This window comes from Danio rerio, chromosome 3 (genome assembly GCF_049306965.1).
Source record: "Danio rerio strain Tuebingen ecotype United States chromosome 3, GRCz12tu, whole genome shotgun sequence".
Classification (NCBI taxonomy): domain Eukaryota; kingdom Metazoa; phylum Chordata; class Actinopteri; order Cypriniformes; family Danionidae; genus Danio; species Danio rerio.
Window position 1 is genome coordinate 16,287,501 of NC_133178.1, and position 24,994 is coordinate 16,312,494.

General features: G+C 34.4%; 1 protein-coding gene across 1 annotated transcript in view; it reads left to right on the forward strand.

Moving 5' to 3' along the window:
• The first annotated feature begins 2,302 nt into the window (after positions 1 to 2,302).
• Positions 2,303 to 24,994, forward strand: part of rab5c (RAB5C, member RAS oncogene family) — a 36,341-nt gene continuing 13,649 nt past the window's right edge. Inside the window, 2 exon segments of the mRNA NM_201501.1 lie at positions 2,303 to 2,458; positions 21,507 to 21,851. Of these exon segments, the coding sequence (NP_958909.1) occupies positions 21,683 to 21,851 (169 nt within the window). The 5' untranslated portion in view covers positions 2,303 to 2,458; positions 21,507 to 21,682.

Consider the following 24,994-nt stretch of genomic DNA (forward strand, 5'->3'; position numbering starts at 1 on the left):
TGGCTTTGTCGTGTTTTCATTATGACAGTTTACTCTGTAAGTTTTTTCCAACGTAAAAAAGTCAGACTTTGGTGACATGTCCTGAAACTGCTCAAGACAGCACTGTATACTATTTGCACAGCCATTTGAAAACTACAGTTAAGTTAGACATCACTGCATTTAGTGAGGTATCTGAGTACAAGACACTGAATATGTATGTTTCACAGTTTTACTGCATTTGCTTTTTACAATTCTAATTTATTCACAGCATTGAGCAAAATAATAAATACAGCCTTATTTACAACAAATATAAACTTCCTTTGGGTAGAGCTGTGCACAACTGTAAACTATATCTCAGTAAATATTGGAACTGAACCTACAACATACACAGGTCTGTAAATCATTCATCAAATTGTTCAATTTAGAAGACATTTTCAGGGAATTTTTTTTTTTTTTGTACAAAATGTGCTTGACAGATTTTGACAACTAGTTCAACATTTTTGTACGTAATGACTCAAGTAATGAAATGAGGACTATTAGTTTTATATGGGATGACTATTCAGCATTTACAAGATTATTTAATGTTGACTGACGTGACATAAGCAGATGATAATGTTATAAACAGCAGAGAGTTTTATGAAAGAAATTGATGCATGTCCAAAAGCATTTGCAATTTGTTGGAAGGAATGAGAAACTGCTACTATGATGTGCACAAATGACTCATTGTTTTGAAAAATGCATTAACTGTTGTGCAAATGTAAATAGTGTTGTGAGAAATGCACCAAAGCCACTGAGAAAAACTGTAAGAAAAATGTGCATGATATTAGAAAAGATTTATTTCATTTCCTGTTAGTCCTAAATGTAAAGAAGTGCACTTTAAAATTATGAATCATATTTATCCTACAAAAGAATTTTTTAAGGTTTAAACTGGTGACCAGTTTTGTAATTTAGATATTGAACACTTGTTTATCCAATGTGAGGTACAAAGACTTTGTGACAAAGTATTAGTTTGGATACAATAGAAAATATCTGTAAGACTTGTCTTCTCATGGGAAATTATTAAGTTTGGCCTAATACTTAAAAATATCTTAAACTTTCAGAAATAAAGGTACGCAAGCTGTCACTGGGGTGGTACCTTTTCAAAAGGTACATATTTGTACTTAAAGGGTCCATATTGGTACCTCAAAAGTGTATATTAGTACTTAAAAATTTTAGGAGGAACACTTTTGTACTTTTTGGGTACTAATTTTTACCCTGAAGGTATTAAAATGGACCTTTTAGGTACAAATTTGTACTTGAAAAGTTACCATCCCAGTGAACTTGTGTACCTTTATTTCTGAGTGTATATAATGAATCATTTGATATTATTATTATTAAAATTCTATATTCATAAATGTAAATTCTTCAAAATTCAAGAATAGTGGTGTTTAAAGAAGAATTTGTGATATATTTGAAGACGTTAAAAGAGATGAAAAGCCAAAAAGCAGGAAACTTATTTTCATCATTAGTGGATTTTCATATTTAGAGAACTTTAACTCCCCTGCCACATATTTTTCTTTTTCATTTATTTTTTGTAAATTTTTGTTATTTTACTTGTTTATATAGACAAATTACCGGTTTGTAAACATTCAGGATGCCCACGCAGCGAGATTGCAGAAACGGCATCGCTAGCATTTACGGCGAGGGAATGACATCCGATGCGGTACAGAGTTTGTTGTTGTCTTGGAGATGAGTTATATTGATTACATATTTTATATATTATTTACATAATGCCTTCAGTGTATTATAACAGCTTGTCACCCAGTGATAAGCTCAATTAATGGGCAAAATGAATGTTAAAGTGATCGGCGTTATCTGACAGGTCCATTAGCAATAGCACCCTCCCAATGGATATTGGATACACCAAAATGGCCAAGCTTCCACCCCGAAATATACAACTATCTCATTGAAACTCCAAGTGATTTTATAAAAGAGAAGTATTATTATTAATGAGGATGGAAAGATTGTGAATGTATCTAAATTGACTGTAATCTGTCTTTTGTGTAATTCTAGAAAGTATTATTGCCTTTCTGTTACTGTTAAATCATTGTTTATAAAAAAAAGTCCAGCAAGGATACAGTATTTGCATGTTGCAATGGACAGAGATAGTATGTAAATACGACTAAAGTGGGTTACAAATACATACAAATGGACTTACTATGAACATATTTTATAATTTAAATTATACTTGCAAGCATACATACTATGGTTTATGAATGAGTAACCTCACTTTTATTGGCCGCCATCACGTATGTCAAAAACCAACCTCCTCCTCCGTCGTCGGAAGAAGGCGGATCACGGAAGTTCGTCCCTCAAAGCGGAAGTGAAGGCCAAGGCCCGTAGACTGGAGACTCTTCGGGCGGCAGGAGGGGAATTTTCTCTCAGTCTGACAGCCAGGGATTTGACAAGAAAGTGAAACCCGCCGCGCTCCTTTCTCAAGGTAACCGCTGTTTGTTTCAGCTACTGATTTGTTTATGCGGATAGCAGGTGGTGGTTGACGTTAGCGGTACCGAGGAGCTGTCAATACTGTTAGCCGCTGCTCCAGAGCCGCTCCTCTGGATGTTTCCCTCAGCCACATACAAAACAGAAATGATTCAGGCCTCTCTGTCAAATTTAAGATGCAAATCAAAAGTACAGTTTAACGGAGGCGTCATGTAATGTTAGTGGTGTGTGTAACTAGCATGAAATATGTGTGTTTGATACATCAGCTGTGAAGTTTGACCAGGCTTCCTTGTTTTCATGGCTTATCATTTGACCGTTGTGATGCAGAGCCCGACACGCATCTCTGATTAAAAGGTAACGCTTCTCCTATTCTTTTATCGCTCGAGGAAACTTTTCCGAAGCCCTTCCCGTTTGTTTTATCAGCGTACGTTAAGCAAGCACGTTCCCCGGCGTCAGTCGTGGTCAGATCTCGTAGGAGGAGGTGCAGAGAGATCAGAAGTGAAAGATGTCGGACTTACTTGATGAGGAAGTCAATAATAATGTGGCCTGAGGAGGCTTGATTGACAGGTCAGCGAGATGAGTCATCACTTAAGAGCGCGCTTACATTGAAGACAAGACACTGCAGATGAATAGAAGGAAAACATTTGCTAAAAAGCCATCATCCTGCTACTCCCACACTGGTTTGAATCTGCATTAAGGATTACACAAGGGTTCCCACGAGTCATGGGATTTCTGGAATGTCATGAAATTTGAAAAGGTCTATTTCAGACTGGGCATGGGCTGGTATAAGATTCTGACGGTATGATAACCTTAGATTAAAATATCACAGTTTCACGGTTTTGAAAGACTTAAAACATTTTGGAGCAGTAAACGTGTCGGGCTATATTATTCAAATGATTAATTGACTTCTGCTGTCTTTATCAGTTTCAAAAACATTGATTTCTTTAAATTTTAAAACGGCATCTTTGGATATCTTTTCTGCTGGAGATACTGTTGCCCAAAAAAAAAAAAAAAAAAGTAAATAAAAAATTCGTACATATACCTTAGGAATGGTATTGCAAAACATTCTGACAGTTTTAAAACCTTAGCTTTTCCAAACCACGAAATACCTTGAAAACGGTTATTGTCCTATGCATATTTGTAATTAGAGTTGGGCCGATAGACGATGCCATCGTAGATGGCCGACAGGTACCACGATGCTGAGCCGGCACCGCGATCCATCGACCCGCCCCCATTGCAAATCCGTTTGTGAAAAATACACACTCGGGCCCTGTTCACACTATCAGGTCTTAGTTTTTAAATGGCATTTTAGAACGAAAACGATCCACATCCACTCTGGCGTTTCACCTAGCATTTCTGAGCAGCCCTCCTTCCATACTATAAAAGCGCACATGACGTGACCACACACACACACACACACACACACACACACACACACACACACTGTCATGCGCTCGAGACAGCGGGTCCAGGCAGCCAGCGGGTCAGTAGACTGGTTCAGTCTTTCACTTTCACGCTTGTACTTAGTAATTTTAGCGGAAACCTCAGATACTGTTGGTTGGTTGCTGTTGGTTGAGCAACTTTTTTACTAACCAAGTTTGTCGACGCATTTATAACGACACAGATCACTCTGCCTATTTACGCCTGTTCACGAGTCCCGCGGACGAAGTGATTGACAGGTGGTAATTATGTGTGTAACTTATCTTTATTCATTTACTGTATGATTTGTTTATGGGTTAAACAAAGACCATGTGGATCAGGTAGTTAAAACGGTAGGCTACAAATAATTAATTTGTCATGAATTAATTAATTGTTCATAATTAATTGACTGCTGACAATAACCCCTTTCACACATACAGACCTTTCCGGAAAATTACTGGCAATTTTCCGGAAAGGTCTGTATGTGTGAACAGGTCCTTTTTAAAAATACCGGTAAATTCGTTCTGGCTATTTTCCGGAAAGAGAAGTTGTAACATTACCGGCAATTTGCCGGAATGCTGCGCTGTGTGAATGCAGAAGGAAGATTGACGGAATAAGCGCGTGCACGTCTAGAACGTGCTGACGTGAGACGTCTGCTTTAGCCAATCACAACTGTCAGACGCATTTACGTCCGCGCGGTTTATGAGAATAAAAGCCTTTGAATATTTTTCCAGACACATTTAACTGCTGAAGTTAGTCAGATCACGTTTATATGTTCTTCTTAATGTCAACTGTGTAAATAATCATCGATGAGATGCTTATGACAAGCCGTTGTTTGTTTACCTTCAAGCTTTGCGTGTGCCTGCGAAACAGCCTGTGAGCGCCAGCACACGCACATATTATGAACATCTCGACATGCGAAAATGATCCTGCGAAAGTTGTTCACTATACTGATCATCCACAGAGTTTGTAATTTAGTCAAATGTTTACAAACACAAGCGCAGCCGTTTAAAGCTCATTTGTGGTGAATGATGTCAGAATTTACCAGTATTTTGGAATGGATGTGTGAATGCTCTTTTCCGGAAAATTTCCGTAACGTCCTCGCCTGTGTGAACAGCGCTTTTTTGAATATACCGGTAAAGTCGTTCCGGAAATTTTCCGGACATTTACCGGTATCACTGTGTGAAAGGGGCTAATGACGATGATGCCATCGTCCATTGCGATGTTTCACATTAGACATCGTACGATGCCAAATTGGTTGACATCACCCAACCCTACTTGTAATACTGCGCTCACAGCATTTATCATTGAAAAAACGCCATCGGTAGATCTGTGTAAAAGGCCTGCCACAACAGCTGGAAAAAATCCTAGGGGAACACTGTTATGACATGTCAGTTTAATTGTAGTACACAGCATTTACACTTAAAAGCATGCATGATGTTGAATCACAAACTCACAGTATTCACAAGCGAGGAAGTTTACAGGAATTTGGTCTGTCACAGTTATCGAGTAATTGTATAATTCTTAATAATTGCATAGTTATTGTGTAATTGTTTGATCTTAAATTATTTTATTTGATGTAATCAAATCAATTATGCAAGATAATTATTGATGAGTTATTGAAATCTAGAAACACACACACACACACACACACAAATTAAATTCAAGGAGTAAAGTGCAAAACAGTCAAAACTGCACAAATTTTTACTGTTCACAAAGCTTATTGGTGTCAGGCCAAAGATTTTTAGTGCTTAAAGATTAAAGTTTAACACACAGTTAATGACATAGGACAAAGAGACACTTATTATTATCTGTGCATACACAAAGACAATCAATATGTATTATATTATATTATATTATATTATATTATATTATATTATATTATATTATATTATATTATATTATATTATATTATATTATATTATATTATATTCAGGTTTTGCTTGGTGATAAAGCCAAGATGTAGAGTGAGAAAGAAAATCATATAAGTTTATGTTTTGTTGTTTTATGGATGTCATGTCATTTATGTTTTGTTATTGTCTTTTGTTATTATGCAATTATCTATTATCTATCTAATGAATACATACACTTGCAATATATTAAAGTATGAATGTCAGTTCTTCCAAATTTAAAACAAAGTGTCATTTAGATACATCTTGGCAAAAAAGGAAAACAAAAAAAAAGGGTGGCATGTTTTTTGGTGGCATGTTCATTTTTAGACAACATAATATCTCTATTTTTAATGTCAGAAGAGTTAAGAAATCAAGATTTAGAAGGATAATATGTCGGTTATGCACATTTTCCTTTGTCCTTTGATGCATCTTGTATAACACCTGTTCACTGTCCTGTTGCACATAGTGAACTTTTGGTCAGCAGAGGCACTTGATGCACACATGACTTCAGAAAACTGCTTTCTTTAGCACTGTTTTACAGTCTCGTAATGTCACTATCTCTGAGAGATAGGATAGACCATTATAGGATAAATCATTTTCAAAAACAATTGAGAAAATGGGCTGGCTTATTACCAAAACCTGTATCGTTTCAAACTAATGAACATGTCAGTCAAAGCCACCATGTTACTGTAATGTCCTGTAATGCAAGCTCAAAGGCTTAAACTAAATCACAAGACATGGGCATATTCCGCTCAAATATTTTACCATATATTAACAAATTTAACGTATATTGTACAGTCCGAGATAAAATCTCATATGTGAATTTGTTTCTTATTTTGATCTCTTGTTTAGATCTACAACTTCAGAAGGTGATTTGTTTTTGTATATGCGCTTCAGTTACAGTTTGTTGTTTTCTTGCTTTGGCTGTGACTGCAGGTGAGCAAACAGGAACAGAATATTACTTTCATCTCCTAGTTCTGCTCCGGAGCACATAGTGGCTTTTCCCAGCATGCATTGTAACTGCTTAAGGCATTTTAGGTCATCAAGAATGCCGTTTTTGTGTTTGTTCCATTAAAGCAATCACGTTAAAATTTCTTTGCTTATTGGATTTAAATGGCCACCACTAAATATTGTTCCTATCATGGATGACTCATGTGAGTGCTATTTAAACTGAGGTGTAAACAAGCTCTTTTTTTTGTACTTTATTTGCATTTATGATTATGACTCATGTCAGTTATATTGTTTTACAGGGTTCACTTAAAGCTGAAGACCAGATTTATAAAAGAGAAGGCAGGAACGCATTTTTTTTTTACAGTTTTGATTCTGTAGCATTATCATTTTAACTTGTTATCTGTAGCTGTATTATTGTAGTATGGAAATTGGTTGGTTTTTAATTATTATAGTTATTACAATAATTGAAAGATTATAAATGGTTATTCAAAGTTCCAGTATTCATGAAACCCTGAGAAAGTCTTAGCGAGGCTGAAAATATGTAATATATTGGCTATTATATTCACTAAAAAGAGTGAAGCTTGTATAAAATGTTGGTGCACATTTGGATTTAAACATCAGACAAGAAAAATGTAATATAATAATAATTATTAAAAACAATATCACAATTTTGGAAAACTTTGGCTGCTAAAGCCTGATTTATAATTTTGTGATTGTCGTGCAACAAGGTGTATACCTTGCACATAGCTTATGCCATTGTGAGCATTTATACTTCTGCATTCTGTCTTAGCTGCTCTGGGAGTACCAATGCTGAAATGCTTGTAGGCAGTGTTTTGGGTCTTCACAAGAAATGCATGCAATGATACTTTAGAAGTAGCTTAAACTCGCACTCAGGGAAGAAATAGACGGAACTGCCAAACGCTCAACAATTTTAATTGTAAAGTAAAAACAAAACAAAAGTATCCATCTGGAGTTTTTTCGTACGACTCCACACTTTTTTTTGGCTTGTGGCCCTGTCCACATTTGTCACCACTATCCGCTTGTTAAGTGTGACGTCACATAAAGCGGCTTCCGGGTCCAAGCACCAAATCAAACTGTATGAAGAGGCTCATCAAATTATATTAAAAAGAATTATTAGCCCCCTGAATTATTAACCCCCCCTGTATATTTTTCCCCCTATTTCTGTTTAACGGAGAGAAGATTTCTTCAACACATTTCTAAACGTAAAGTTTTAATAACTCATTTCTAATAACTGATTAATAATTTTGGCTTTAACTGTATATATATTTATCCATGCCTATTATCAGATGGCCAGAAAGTGATACATTTTTTATAAATAGTTCAAAAATTGGTGACTGTGATGCAGCAAATTCTGAGACTGTAGTGTACATTATGATTTAATATAAAATTCACTTTAATGTGTGATATTTAAAGGTGCTCATCGATAGGCCTACACTGAATCTGCGCGTGCAGAATTCCACAGATTTTCTGCAGATTTTTAGCCCATCATTGATTCTGTTTATTTACTTGAGTAAATGTGTGTTAATCTATTTTCATTCAGTGTTTAAATTAATTATAGTAATATTATTGACTAATATGAAAATGTTCATCTGATTTATGTACAGTGCAGTTTGTGCAGTAATATTTTCTGTCTTTTTGTAGAGATATTGTATGAGAGACTTGCGCTGTTTACCAAATAAAGTGAATATATTTGGATTTGCATTGTAAACATTAAATAAATGTTTAAAAGATATTATTTTTTACTTCACAAAATCCAAAATATACAAATGTAACTTAAATATTAAGAAGTGCTGTATACTGTAAAAAATGTTGGGTTCCACACAATTTCCTTCATGTTGTCCCAACAAAAATAAATTATGGTAACTTCATCGTTCTTACAAATTTAAGTAGACTGAACATAAAACAGTTCAGTTGTCGCCGAAAAACTGGTGTTTTGTGAATTGTGTTGTTTCAACTGACTTTAAATAAATAGTTTGAACAAGCAGCAAAAATCATTTTTTAAATGTAATGGTACATAAAAAAAAATGTATTATTCTATTCAATTCATCTTTATTTATATAGCCTGTTTACAATGTAGATTCTGTCAAAGCAGTTTAACATAGAAGCTCTAGTAAATTGAAACTGCGTCAGTCCAGATTTAAGAGTTGAAGTTCAGTTTAGTTCAGTTCGGTGTGGTTTAATTTTCACTGCTGAAAGTTCAAACACTGAAGAGTAAATTCATCAATGCATAGCTCCACAAGTCCCAAACCAAGCAAGCCAGTGGTGATAATGGCAAGTAACAAACTTCATTAATTGATAAAAGTGAAGGGAAAAAAACCTTGAGGCAAACCAGACTCGCAACAATTTCTCCAAACGTGTTGTGCAGAGCTGCCTTGGCACCGGAAGCTGGAGAATGCTGGATGTCATCGTGGAGAATCTGCAGGTGTGAAAAGGTCACAGGCTGGCCCACAGGATCAATGCAGTGACTCGTCTGTCACTGGTGTCTTTTAGGAATGAGTCTCATGCTCTCCACTCCTCCATGACCACCACAACATCTTCAGGATACGGCCTGGTCCAGGATTATGTAGACCTCTAGAATCGTCTAGTAGTCATCATTTCCTTATAGATCTTTGATCACATTAATGGCGCTGCACAATCTCTAAAGACCTCCAGATGAGTATCCTCAGGTGGAAAAAGAAACAAAATAATTAGCGTAGCTAAAGTTCATATTTAAACTATTACTATCGCAAACTATAACTATTCCAATTTAGATTTTGGAATGCGGAAAAAAACATGTTTACTTAGGAAATATAATCCAACAAATGGCTAAATAACCCAAATTAAATGGTTAAAAAATGAATGTTTAAAACTGATGCTGAAAAATTTCTTCATAAAAATTACTTAAATTAAATGAATTTGCTGCTTGTTCAAACTACTTACTTAAAACAAACCGAAACAACACAAATCTTGAGTTTTTTTGGAGGAAACTTAATTGTTTTATGTTCAGTCCACTTCAATTTGTAAAAACTAATTAGCTGATTTAATTCCTTCATGTTGTCCCAGGACAAATCGATTGTGGAATCCAGCATTTTTTACAGTGTAATAAACAAGAAACAATTGGAGCACAAAGAAGGTTGCATGCCTGCGTAAAGACAGAGATGAGGGAAAAAAAGACATTGTTTGATGAAGTGCACACGTTTTATTGTAAGACGCGTATAAAAGCATCTGCTAATTTCTATTATTAATGAATGCAGCTGTTGAGCATGGCAGTTTGCCCTTTGAGGCGTTGGGCAGGGTGTGGATGCGCTGTTATCTGTGCGTTTGCTCTGCAGAATCGCAAAGACAACTGAGATAGACAGACGGACAGAGCGTCCTCTGAGTCTGTAACACCCTTTCAGACATTTGTATAATGATGACACTTGAGCTCTCGTGATGGAGATGCCTGCTATTTCCTTCCAGCTGGTCAGTTTCCTGGAAGGCATTTCCTATTTCTACATTGGCTTCGTTTACTTTGACTTTTTTGTTTCTGTCAAAAACTCTAATTGTACATGAAGTAAATATAGTAATTCAATAAGACAACAAAAGTGAAGGGGATTCCGTGAAGGACATGTTATGCGCATTCACCATATAAAAGGGAATGTACTGTTAATCATGTAGCAGGGTTTTGCCTTAGCTTTTTCATTGCAGATCCTCCCTTCATGTGAATTCTGTTTGCTGAGCGGTGGGGGACGAGTATTATTGTGCTGCATCTTGTGGGATTTACCGTGAAATTGCTTATTCAGAATCACATTTATGTGAACTGGATGTGAGCCATGATGATTGGAATGCTGGTGACAGCGGTTCAGACACATGTACACACAGGTGCCTGCATGGTGGCTTTACCAAAAGATGACAGGAAGTGAGTCAGTGGCTCTTCTTCTGATAGTGTTCAAATCCAATACAGGGGAATTGCAGCGGTTCTCTGTGGAGAACTTCTGCCGAAGTTCACTTAGCAATTATCTGGTATTTGGTCACTTGGTTTTAGTTTCTGATGGTGAAAGCAAGCCAGCCTTCCACCATGGTGTCTGATGTCATGAGTGACATGGTTTTCTCCACTATAAATACAGCTTTCCTTTCGATTTCTGTTTTCTTAAAGGCATGGTTCATTCACAAATGTACATTTACTTATGAGTTACTCGCCCTTGAGTTGGTCCAAATTTACACAGTTGAAGTCAGATTTATTAGCCCTTCTGTTTTTTTTTTTTTTTTTCCAAATATTTTCCAAATGATGTTTAAGACAGCAAGGAATTTTTCACAGTATTTCCTATAATTCTTCTTCTTCTGGAGAAAGTCTTATTTGTTTTATTTTGGCTAGAATGAAAGCAGTTAAAAAAATTTTTTTTACCATTTTAAGATCAGATTTTTTTTGCCACTGTCTACAGATCAAACCATTGTTGTACAATTAATTAAATAAAGTTGACTAATGAACCTAATTAAGCCTTTAAATGTCACGCAAGGCTGAATACTAGTATAAATAGTATATGATAACAAAATTAGGGCTCCATGATATTGGAAAAAAACGGACAATGCGATATTTTTATTTTCTGCAGTGTATAGTGTGAAATATTTACAATTTGGAAAGCTTTTATTGGGAAGACTCCATAAGTGCCTGAATCTGTCGTAAAATGTAATAAACAACTTGCAAGCGTGGAAAAATGCTATAGAGCAAACGTAAAAGGGAAAATTATAGTGCTTAATGTTTTTCAGAGTAGCCGATGGTATACTGGAACAAAAAATGTGTAAATCAAATGTAAAATAACACTGCAAACACTTTACTGTATAACAATTCAATGAAATTATTCTTTATTAAAGTAAAAAAAAATTATTACAATTAGTCCGATTCAAAAATACACATCCAATTTATGAGTTCGAAACACGAATCAAAAATACACAAATCCAACTCGTAAATTCAAAACACGATTCGTAAATACACAAATCCAACTCATAAATTCAAAACACGATTCGTAAATACACAAATCCAACTCATAAATTCAAAACACGATTCGTAAATACACAAATCCAACTTATAAATTCAAAACACGATTCGTAAATGCACAAATCCAACTCATAAATTCAAAACACGATTCGTAAATACACAAATCCAACTCATAAATTCAAAACATGATTCGTAAATGCACAAATCCAATTCTTTTGATGGTTATCTATGATTTGTACTTGTAAATTCGCAATTTTTGTATTTTATTTTTGAATTGTGTTTTGAATTTACTAATTGCATTTTGTAAACGTGAATTGTGCTGTGCATGTATTGATTTTATTTTGTAAATGTATTATTTTTGAGACTGATTTGGTTCCATACTTGGGCCTTAAAACATACAAATTATAAAGGTTCACTCTATTATGGTTAAACTCTACAGTATAATCCCAGCTCAACACTGCATATCCTCAATGTGACCATTGCGGGTGCACACATTATGGTATCGATGCTGAAACAATCTATTGTGCAGCCTTTGACAGAATTATCTTTTCTTTTGCCGAACTATCCCTTTAAGGTGCATTGGCCCATTGCTAATGGTCCTGTTCAAATCAGTAAAGCAGAACATATGAAAATCACATCAATATTTCATAAACATGCTCTCAGTATCTCCACTCCCTGTCTGATGCTGTTATTCCCATATTTTGATCCTTCCTCTGCTTCGTTGTGGGAATTACTCTGTAGTGGGATGATTTACGGTTGAGTAACGTTTTTCTGTTGCTTTTGATGACAATAAAAAAAAAAATTAAAGGCATGTATCTAGACATTAAAAGGAACCTATTATGCAAAAAATACTTTTATATGGGGTTTAAACAGTTGTCTGACAACAATCTGTGAATATAAGCAGCTTCTAATAGGGCTCGAGTATAGGCAAAATCATAATCACGATTATTTTGGTCATAATTGTTATCACAATTATTTAAAACGATTATCAGTTGAAGTCAAAATTATTCGCCCTTCTGTGATGCCATTCTTTTCTTATTTTATTTTTTTATATATAAATATTTCCCAAATTATATTTAACAGAGGAATTTTTCAAAGTATTTCCTATAATATTTTTTCTTCTGGAGAAAGGCTTACTTGTTTTATTTCAGCTTGTATAAAAGCAGGTTTAAATATTTTCAAACCAATTTTAATAGCTCGATATTTTTAGCCCCCTTAAGCAATATATAGATATTTTTGATTGTCTGCAGTAGAAACTACTGTTATAAAATGACTTGCATAATTACCCTAATTAAGCCTTTGAATGGCACTTTAAGCTTAATACTAGTATCTTGAAAAATATCTAGTAAAGTATAATGTACTGTAATCATAGCAAAGATAAAAGAAATCAGTTATTAGAAAGGAGTTATTAAATCTGTTTTGTTTAAACTGTGCTTTAAGCATCTTCACTGTAAGAAAAAAACTTTAGCTACAAAAGTCCTTCAGTCCAGAGCAGTGAGTGATTTTGTCCTTTTGTTGTTTGATTAATAATAAAAGCATGCGGCAGCAGGAGTATTGCGCGCTGTCTCTTTAAGAATAGTGCGGTTGTTCAGATATGGTTTCTCTTATACATGTCTTTTGATTCTCAACTTGTTTGTTTATTACACAAACGGGGGTCAATATGAATAACCACTAAACACCGCGCTCTGACACAAATGTGCATGTATTTGATCATTAAATCGCTCACATTAAGATGGCGTTAGATGTGTGTAATCTGCTCAACTCCAAAACTGTCCGAGGCTAAGCACGGTGAGCACACACAACAGCACATGTTCTTTCACGCTTTTAAAAATATGAATGATGCGCATCCCGTGCTGCAAAAGTTACATTACAGTACATGCCTTTAGTAATGTTCAGGTGAAACTGGGCTTTGCAGAGCAACAAATGTGTGCAACTGGAAAGGGGTGGTATATGATGCAATAATCGGTTATCTCGATTAATGGTTTCTCATAATCGTTAGATGGCAATATTGAAATCGAAACCGGTTTTTAGATCAGTTGCACAGCTGTAGCTTCTAATAGTAAAAATTCATTAAATTAAGAAACACTGCAGAAACACTTTGATGGACATTCTTCCTTTGTACGTGTCATCAGAGGAGAGAAAGCCCCTCTCATTAGTGATGATCTCTCATTTGCATAGGATGTCTTCGAATCAGCCACTATGCTGACACACAGGCATTTGTTGACTTTTGAAAAAGAGGACAATCTCATTTGAATTTTAAAGCCACAGTCACCAAAATGGCGCAATGAGGATCAAAGCCTAAAAGGGGCAGTTTCAAAGACTTAAAAAACTTTTCTTTTTTTTTTTTCAGTATTTTGAGCTGACACTCTACATACGCACTTTAGGGAAATCAGAAACTTGCTTTTCTTCTTGTAAAAAGGCCCCCTTTAAATTTCCAACAGTAGTTACAGTGGCATTGACTAGCAGTAAAACAGATGTCTGATATATCATTTTGTTATTAGCAAATGCTCTTAACTTTGATTTATAGATTTGATTTATATTTTAAATGTTTTATTAAAACAATAATAATTTTAGTATAAAGCTATTTTTTTATGTTGATTGCATGTATATTCTTTTTAAACCTTTTCTATTATAGTTTTTTTTTTTAATTTTTTAGTATTATCTGTTTATTTATCTAATAAAGTGTTGCAATCTATTACATTTTTATTAGGGCTGCACAATATATTGTTTCAGCATCCATATCGCAATGTACATGTCCACATTGGTCACATCGCAGTGTTGAGTTGGGATTATTTTTTGATCTGCACCACCAAATTATAACTATAAGAGTGAAAGTTTATCATTGGCATGTATTTTAAAGGCATTTCAAGATCATTTGGCCACAAAAAGTTTTTGTAACTTTAATGAAGAATAGTTTGACTGAAATATTATCACAAGGACAACTGCACAGTGTTGTTTTACATGTAACATTTAATTATTCAATTTCTATTCCTGAATGCTCATTTAAACTGTTTATTATGAATTATTGTACTTTTTTTCTTTGTTCTGTTGTGAATATGTTTGCTTACTATTTGTTTATTATATTTTATACATTATCCACACCCTTATGGAATCACCCCAGTCCATCTAAATGAATGATTTCTTTCCAGAGATATTTAAGCCATCTGGTGAAATTGTATTCATATCACAATTTATATTGCAGGAGAGCAAAATATAGCAATGCCAGATTTTTCGCATTGTTTTCGCATTCGTAAAAACAGCTGAGATTGAGAGTTCCTTATATTAAAAATGAAACATGCTTGCAAAATTCATTGAGACAGAAATACTCCGTCCATTTAATTTCTTTTAGCTGTATTATCAGGTTCTGGTGTGCTTGGGGCATGCTTTTTGCCATGCTTGCTCTGTTACTCTCTAGGTTTTCACCACTTTCTCTGTGCATGGCATGGCTGAAAGGCATGAGAAGGCACCGTTTGCAGAAATATGTGTGAGAGAGTGATTCTAAACCTCCATCACATGCTTTGGATTAGCCTGAACCTCAAGACCTGATGCTGGCAGCGACATCTCACTTCCTGATTTTTTTTTTTATTTCCCTCTACGTACCACTTAGATTTTTTATGTACAGTTAAAGTCTAAATTATTATTAAATTATTAATCTTTTTCAAATATTTCCTAAATGATGTTTAACAGAGCAAGGAATTTTTCACAGTATTTCCTATAATATTTTTTTTCTTCTGGAGAAAGTCTTTGTTTTATTTTGACTAGAATAAAAGCAGTTTTTAATTTTTTAAAAACCATTTGAAGATCAGTATTATTAGCCCCCTTAAGCAATATATATATATATATAATAAATTGCCTAAAGAACAAACCATCATTATACAATGACTTGCCTAATTACCCTAACTTGCCTGCTTAACTTAATTAAGCCTTTAAATGTTACTTTAAGCTGAATATCTTGAAAAATATCTATTTAAATATTATCATCATGGCAAAGATAAAAGAAAACAGTTATTAGAAATTAGTTCAACTGTATATATTGCAGCTGTAAATCCAAGCTCAAACTCTTTCAGCCTATATTTTAAAGTCCATTGGAATTTGCTACTAAATATTCACCCACAGTATGCAGCTTCATCCGTTTGTTTATTGACATCTATCTTCTGTTTTCTCCTGCTGCTCATTACTGGCTCTATTGCAACAGAAAGGAAACCCAGGCTCTGTCTTTAACAAGCTGAAATAATGACCTCCGTCTGAGTAGCTGATCTATCTTGTTGCTTTTTTCTTTTTATTTGTTCTGTTTCTTTGTCTTTATTTGTTTAGTATGGTTGTGTAATAGTGCAATAAAACGACAATTGTTATTTTAACAATGTTTATGCTGACATTGAGTATCCAAAAGTGTTGAATGCACTATGATGTCCGTCTGAATTTACTTTAAAGGATTCTTTTTTTGTTAAATGTTGTCAGAATGTGTTTATGCATGGTCACAGATGTGATAATGAGTTTGTGATATTGCATTATAGACAAACATTTAATGTGTTTGTTTTATTAAACACCAATGAAAATTGTCCCTATACCAAAACTGGAACAATGCGTTAGTGTGTCAGAGAGCAACTCGGTATTGTTATGTTCCTGAATTAAATTTCAGTACAAATTATTTAAGGCAATGATTCAGTGATCCATTCATAAAGAAAGGCACTTGCTTTGTTTCCAAGTGAATCTGCCACTTTGGGCACATCGGTTGTGTGAATTATTCAATGTGTCATATTTGATTTAATCGCTACAGGCATAAACCAGCCAATGTACACACACAAAAACACACTCAACAAGATGTTTTTAAATATTGTTTTGGGGAAAATTCAGGTTTTTTATTTTTATTTATTTAAACTTTTTTATTTAAATTTTAGTTTGGATTTTATTAAATTAAATTTAAATTTTATTTAATTTTATTTTTGTTTTATTTATAATATTTATTTTGTTTCAGAAATCACTGAAAATACACTTATTTTCTTTAGCTTTTAATCATTTGTTGTGAGTTTATGTATTTTGGTTCTGGTACGTTGGCATGTGTTATGTGTTTTCATGTACAGCACTTTGGTACCCATTGTGGTTTGTTGCATTTTAGTTTGGTTTTATTTAATTTAATTTTAATATTATTTAATTTTATTTTTGTTTTATTCGATTATTTCAGTTGTATTATTTAAATTTCATTCAATTTAAATGTATTTTATTTAATTTTGTTTTTAGATTTAATCAATTTTATTTACATTTTTATTTTAATTTTTTATTTATTTAAATTTCATTTTAGTTTTAAGTTTTATTATTTGTTTAAATTAAAATTATTCTATTTTGTTTTTATTTTACTTTATTAGTTTTTATTCAATTTTATTTTATTTTAATTTAATTTGTTAATTAAAATTTAAGTTTACAGTTTTTCAATTTTATTTAAATTTATTTTAGTTTTTATTATAGTTTTATTCTATTTTATTTACATTTTAGTATAAATTAATTTAATTTAAATGTAATTTTTAGTTGTCTTCAGTTTCATTCAATTTTGTTTGCATTTAAATTCTTTTATTTAATTTTTTATTTAGGCTACATTTTATTTAAAATGATTATTATTTTTTTAATTATACTAATAGACAGCACAATTTTTGTAATGTTCTTTGCATGTGCTGTCTGTATTTGGCTGCAGAGTTCAGATGCACTAAACTCTCTAATAAACAAACATAACCCTAAAACCTAGTTTCAACAAAAATATGTTGTTCAAGAAAATATTGTTTACCAATCTGCCAGTGTGTATATATAAAAAATGAAACTTCACACAGCCCCATTGTCCTCCATTAGTTTTGTCCTAAGCTGAGCCTTGCGCTCCTCTTTTGTGGCTTTCCAAATAACAAGCATACACATAAAAACCCTCAAAACAAAACAGATCCTGACCTGTTTTCAGCATCTTATCAGTCGACATGGAGCAGATAAATTAGTATCACTGATAAACGGAATGTTTTTGGGGAAGTAGGTTAATGCACGTATGACATGACACTGTGATATTTACCTCCTGTGTTTTCCTATTGAAGCTTTTAACTGTAATTGCGACTCAGTGTGGGTGGAATTTGTTGTGTTGGCAGTGAGTTTTATTGAAGCATTATGGGGTGGCTGGTTAATGGTTAGTGCGCTGGATTGGTGTGATACTGTAGCTGTGAACGACCTGTAATGAGTACGTCCTTTCTGTTCACTCAGCCCGGGGTTTCATAAAATGGCCTTGTTATATCTGCTTGGGATTCAGGGTTGGGGGAAATGCATTACAAGGAACACGAGTTACATAATAATATTATTTTTCCAAGTAAAGCATTACTTAAAAAAAATCAAGTAATATTTGAGTGTTTTTTTAATGTAGTGCGAGTTACTTTAGTTTAATTAAATAAATTACTGAATTAAAATGAAAGTGGTCAAAATAAGAAGAAAAAAATCCTGCAAGTTCTGAAAGAAATCAATTCTCAGCCAGGTAAGGAAAAGTAACGCAAAGGTTACACAATGCATTACTTACTAGGGCTGCACAATATATTATTTTAGCAATGTTATTACAATAGTCACATAGCTGGATCTGTAAGGTTGAGTCTTACTAATTACAGTTGACCAGGAGAAACAAAATGCATGTCATTTGTAGAGTTTAACCATAATAGAGTAAAAGTTGATCATTTTTCATGTGTTTTTTAAGTCCTGTGACTGAGCATTTGAAAAGAGTTTAGGGGTGCTTTCACATCTAGACTTTTGTTCTGGAACCTGGCACGTTTCCCTCATTAGCGCAGTTTATTTGACATATGTGAAATCGGCAAACATGCTCGCATCCACACCAAAACAATCTATCCAAGATCGCCTGAATGAGAGGGTCTCTGCTCGATTGAAACGAACTCTGGCGATTGTAGTGAGAAAGCAATATGAACTAATGAACCAGGCTATATCACAGTGTATTATGGATATATTGGCATATATGGCTATATGAAGAGAGAAATATGAGTAGGGTGGGATGTCATTCCTACTGGTAATTGTTCGTTTCATGTCAAATACGAAAGTAAAAGCCTGCTGAACTACTAATTAGAGCTGTTTATCCGTTAGGAAAATTGACTGAACTGCAGTCTTGGTCTATCTGTGATGTAAAGCCTATATAATTCTCTCTATAATGTAAAGCCTATAATGCATAATTCTAGCCAAGGCTAAGTATAAGAAAGTCTTACCTCTGATTTATATCTGGTGACGATGTCTGTGGGTGTCACCATTCAAAATTAAAGCTCAGCTTTTCGCTCATAATGTCTTATTGCTCATCGTCATATATTAAAATAAGGATGCATGACAGCTGAGCGGGACTGAAAAATAAACCGTGGAACTCTAACCACTGTGAGAAGTTTACTCGCACATAACTTGTTTTAGCTATTCTAGTCCGTTTAGAAACTTTGCAGTGTGAAATTGAACCGCACCAAGAACAAAAATAAACCTTGTAACAATTTGTAAAAAGAGGTGTGAAAGCACCCTAAAACATTTGAGCACGAGAAACTGCAAAAAATACACACACCAAAAACTTTTCTTAGAATTTTTTTTGTCTTGTTTTTAGTCCAAATCTCAAAATTTCAAACTGAAAAAATGATTGTTTTGCTTCCCCCTTTGGCAGATTATTTTGCTTGTTTTAAGGAAACGCTTACTCAACTTCGACTTATGATCTCCGAAAGTAAAAACAAAACATTTATTTTTTACTCGATTTATGTGTTTTTGTTTTAGATATTTGGTCTAGAAATGAGACAAAAACTCTAAGTTAGAAAAGCATTTTTTGCAGTTGGATTAATTTCATTTCTCTGCCAGAAAACTGTTAGACTCCCCAGAAAAAAAAATTCAAATAGAGCTATCCAAACCACAAATAAATAAATACAAAACTGGTGGAAATATTTGTATTGCTATATACATCACAGAAAAACAAATATAAAATAGTGCTCATTTAGTAAAGGCACAGCTAAACAGATGTGTTTTAAGTCTTGATTTGAATGTGCCTAATGTCGGAGCACATCTGATCATTTCTGGAAGCTGATTCCATCAGCGAGGCATTTAGTAACTGAAGACAGATTTACCCTGCTTTGACTGAACTCTTGGAATTTCTAGTTTGCTTGATCCTAATCATCTGAGTGATCTGTTAGGTTTGTATTCAGTGAGCGTATCTGTAATGTATTGAGTTCCTAGACCAGGGGTCACCAAACTTGTACCTGGAGGGCCAGTGTCTTGCAGATTTTAGCTCCAACCCTAATCAAACACACCTGAACAAGCTAATCTTAGTCTTACTTGGTATACTTGAAACACCCAGGCAGGTGTGTTGAGGCAAGTGTGAGCCAAACCCTGCAGGGACACTCTCCAGGACCGAGATTGGTGACCCCTGTCCTAGACCATTTAGTGATTTATAAACAAGTAGTAATACTTTGAAATCTATTCTGAATGTAACTGGGAGCCAGTGTAAAGACCTGAGGACAGGTGTACTGTGCTCTGATTTTCTGGTTCTGGTCAGAATCTTGCCGCAGCGTTCTGAATGAGCTGCAACTGACTGTCTTTTTGGGAAGGCCAGTGAGTAGTCCATTACAGTAATCCACCCTAATGGTGATAAAAGCATAACCAAGCCTCTCTAAGTCAGTGGTCACCAAACTTGTTCCTGGAGGGCCGGTGTCCTGCAGATTTTAGCTCCAACCCTAATCAATCACACCTGAACAAGCTAATCAAGGTCTTACTAGGTATACTTGAAACATCCAGGCAAGTGTGTTGAAGCAAGTTAAGGCTGATTTATACTTCTGCGTCAAGCACCGGCGTATGCTACGGCGCTGACGCATAGCCCTTCGCCGTGGCCATCGACGTCGCTGACGTGGACCTCTCATAAAATGTAACTACACGTCGCAACAACGCGTAGCGCAAGCTCTGTGTATGGTCGGCTTGGTAGCGCTGACGAGTCTGGGCGGGACCGAGAGCCGCGCGAATGGCGCGAGCGATTGTTTACAAGTGTGGAGTCCCGTGAAGGAGCTCCAGATGGAAAGTTTTGTTCTGTGTTTACCTCAGTTAAAGTTGTTGCACGTCCACCGGTTCCTGCCTCAAAATGAGCGAGTTTGAGTCACTTGTACAACCAGGAAGTGTTCAGGAAAACCAAAACAGAAGTAAAGAAACTCTACACAGAGGAACATTTACACCTCACTGCCAACTAGCGTTTCGGAAGTGTTAATGCAGCAGACCAACAGAGACAGCGCGCAGAAGTATAAATGCACAGCTGCGCGCGTTGCCTGCGCCATGAGTTACGCCGGTCACTTGACGCAGAAGTATAAACCAGGCTTTAGAGCTAAACCCTGCAGGGACACCGGCCCTCCAGGACCAGGATTGGTGACCCCTGCTATAAGTATTCACTGGAAACAAAGCTTCTAATTCTTGCAATGTTTTTGAGATGTTAGTATGCTGATTTAGTTACTGTTTTGACATGACTATTGAAACTCTGACTCCATTATCTAAATCAATTTTACACATATAAAAAATAATTATAACCTAAATAGATTGTTGAATGTTTTATGATATGCTGTAATAAATTTGAACGTGCATTGTTTTTCTTATTGTTTACAATGTATACATAGACATTACATGAAACATTAGGTCATGAAAATTGACTTGAAAGTCCTGGAAAAGTCCTGGAATTTTAGTAGTAAAAATGTGTATGAACCCTGTAATACGGTCATGTTGACGGAACACAAATCGGTTGTGTGAAACAGCTTTTCTTAGTGTGTTTTTGTTTCTCCTGTTTCCTCTAGGTTTATCCATCCAGCAGGAGCCGCCTCTCCATCCTTTTCTCACTTTCTTTCCCTGATTCTCTGTCTCTCTCTCTCCTGAACTCTGCTGATCCTGGTTCAGGAAAGCTTGTCGAATCCATCGAGTCCCCCTCTCAGATCCAGTCAGCCTCTCCTCTCCTGTTGTCCAGCCTGTTGGCATGGCGGGGCGAGGTGGACCAGCGCGGACCAACGGTGCCGCCCCCGTCGGGAACAAAATCTGCCAGTTTAAGCTTGTGTTGCTGGGAGAGTCTGCAGTAGGCAAGTCCAGCCTGGTGCTGCGCTTCGTCAAAGGCCAGTTTCACGAGTACCAGGAGAGCACCATTGGAGGTGAGCTGGAGTGTGTTCGTGAACTTGCCTAATTCAGTATTGCAGACTTTCCTCACACTTTTTAAAATATTTAAAATAAAATTTGCAGAACAAATATGCATACAGCAAATTAATTAGTCTTAATTTGACAGTTTTATTTTAGTTCTTATTTTTTTTAATTTAATTTTAGTTTTTAGTTTTATTCAATTTTTTTAGTTTATTTATTTATTTTTTATTTATATTTAAATTTTTCTTTAATTTATTTTTATCCAATGTATTTTATTTATTTAAAGTAATTTTTATTTAAATGAAATGAAATTAATTTAAATAAATAAAATAAATTGAATAAAACTAAAAACAAAAAACAAAATTATTTAAATTTAAATAAAATAAAGCTACAATAAAATAATTTAAATTTAGTTTTACAGGCTTCTTTGAATTGAACATTAAAGTTTTTATTGAAAATATTTTGCTACATTTCAAATATCTTTTAAGTAAGTGCATTCTAAATTGGGTTAGGGTTATGTCGCCTTTAAAGTATAACACACACAAGCTTGTTTTAAAACATGGTAAACTTGTGGTAGTGAGATTGTGTTGAACGCTCAAAATAGGCCAAATGCTCTGTATAGATGTGGTTGTGTGGGGAGAGGGCTGGGCTTTTTTAAAAGCAGACAAGCTGGTTCTTACTCTCTAATCACCTGACTAACACATGAGTTATACTGGAGAATAAAACGCACACACACGCGCTTCTGCATGTGCACACATCTGATCTCATAACAAAGCACGTGCGTTTGCTGTGCACACAGTTTCAAATGGTATTCTTCTTTATGGTTAAAAGGTAGATTTCTTGTTTTTCACTTTTTAAAAAGAATTTTAGACAGTATTTGGATGGTAATTGCTTTTCTTAGGGTAATGAAGGGGATTTTCACCATTTACAGGGGGTAGTTGGTGACTTTATTGCCGTCGAAAAATGTCAGTGTTTTTCATTACCATTTACCATTTTCGATATTGTGGGGAACAAATTTCGCAACATTGAAGTAAAAAGGGAAAAAATATAACTAAACCATATAATGCTTATCGGGCATTTATCTGCATTTATCTTTAAATGATATTTTTCAAGGTATTGTATCCAAGTTGGAAATTCCAGTATCGTCACAACACGACTTAATAGTCTCGTAACATCTGATTGAGCATGTGAATAATCGTGTGAGATGTGCAATTTTGGGTTTGTAGGGTTACAAACTTAGGCGTCCACAGTGATTTAACTCATGATTTCAGATGAAGATAATTTCACAGAGGAGCAATGGCGATTTTTTTTTTTTTTTTTTTTTTTTTTTGGTAACACTTTGATACTTACTCTCAGGGCCATTTATATCGAATTAGATTGTTAGCCACACCATGTTGGTGTTTCGTAACATCTAATTTTTCAGATGTCGTTAGCCTAACGCTCAACCCCCAACCTGGAGGACCAGGATACACACAACCACTACTAACAATTTAGCTTTAGCCCACCTATAGCGCATGTCTTTAGACTTAGAAACTAGAGCACCCGGAGTAAACTCGCATGATCACCTGAGGAACCCACTCGAACTGGATGAAGTTGAGTTAATAAAGCATTTATTAACATACAAAGTCACTATCATATATGCCTGAATAATAAGATATAATATATAAATGTTAATTTGAACAGTTTATTAATCATTTACTTACACATTAAAAGGGATCGCAAAACTATTCTTAAATAATTGGTTAATAAATAGTGTAATACTTAATTTAATAATGAAAGATTAATCATTAACAAGGTATGAAAATGCAATCATTAAACACATTATACATGTGCTTGTCAAGAGAATACAGCATTTGTAGATGTATCTATTAATGTAGAATAAATCCTTAACAAACAATGAATTAACTATTTGCTAGTGCTTATTAAATGATTCATAGTGTGTAGTTATAAAAAATAACAATAATATTAAGTTAATCTTAAAAAAAATTGTTTAAACTTCATTGACTAAGTTATGTAACATAAAACATTTGATTTATTGATTTATTGATTTATTTTTGTTATATAATTTTTTACAGTGCGAGCTAAAGAGTTCAGAGAGGAAGGAGTTTGGTCACCGTAAGGAAAAGGAAACCATCAACAATGGGATTTCCTGAGTGTGTGTGTGTGCTATTGTGTCCCTCAGTTTTTTTTTATGTTGTTAGTGTCCGTTCTTTTAAGTGAATTAGATTACGGGCATTCATATATTAGGGTTTAGTCATATAATTAGTAAGATATTCTAGGATAAAATCAGACATAAGGAGGGAAAAGTGCTGGGAATGAGATTTGATATGGGCCGGATACCGCTGTCTTGCAAAGGGCTGACAATAAGAGAAATCCTCAGCACTTTTTTTTCCCCCCCTTCTACATATTTTCCTTCAATGCCATCATCATCCTGTCGTCAGTGAGCTGGTCAAAGATCACAGTGTTTAGTGGTGTGAAGAAATGAATGCGAGCTGCAAACATGTGATCGTGCCGCCTGACTCAGCACAAAGTTTTAGGCCGAAGGGATTAGAACCTTATTTTGTGGATCTACTCACTTCCTGTATGTGCCATTTTGATGTGTTTGAGAAATCTACATTATATTATGAACAGTTTCAGTGTTTAAATGTTTCTGTGTGGTTTCTAAACTGTTAGTGGTTGTTAGCATGTTTTGTTGGGTGTTTGGAAGTGTATCATCTCATATCTAATGAGGATATATGTGTACAGTGCAGTTCCTTAAATTTTAGGTCAGCAATTTTAATTGAAATTACACTTTAACTATTTTCAATCTTAATATAATATAACATAACATAACATATAACATAACATAACATAACATAACATAACATAACATAACACAACATAACATAATATAATATAATATAATATAATATAATATAATATAATATAATATAATATCTGTGTTTGCAAAGCTGATAGTGTTATTAACACCACCAGTGGCATTTAATAGGTGACGCATAGATGAATATGTAAATAAATTCCCTGTTTCTCTCATATCAGGTAAGCAAATAAAATGAGAAAAAAATAAATAGCATCTGATCTTAGAAATATTTATATACATGCGAGGCATAATTTTCATTCTTCAACACCATTAAATCTTTTTTTATGTCAGTATATT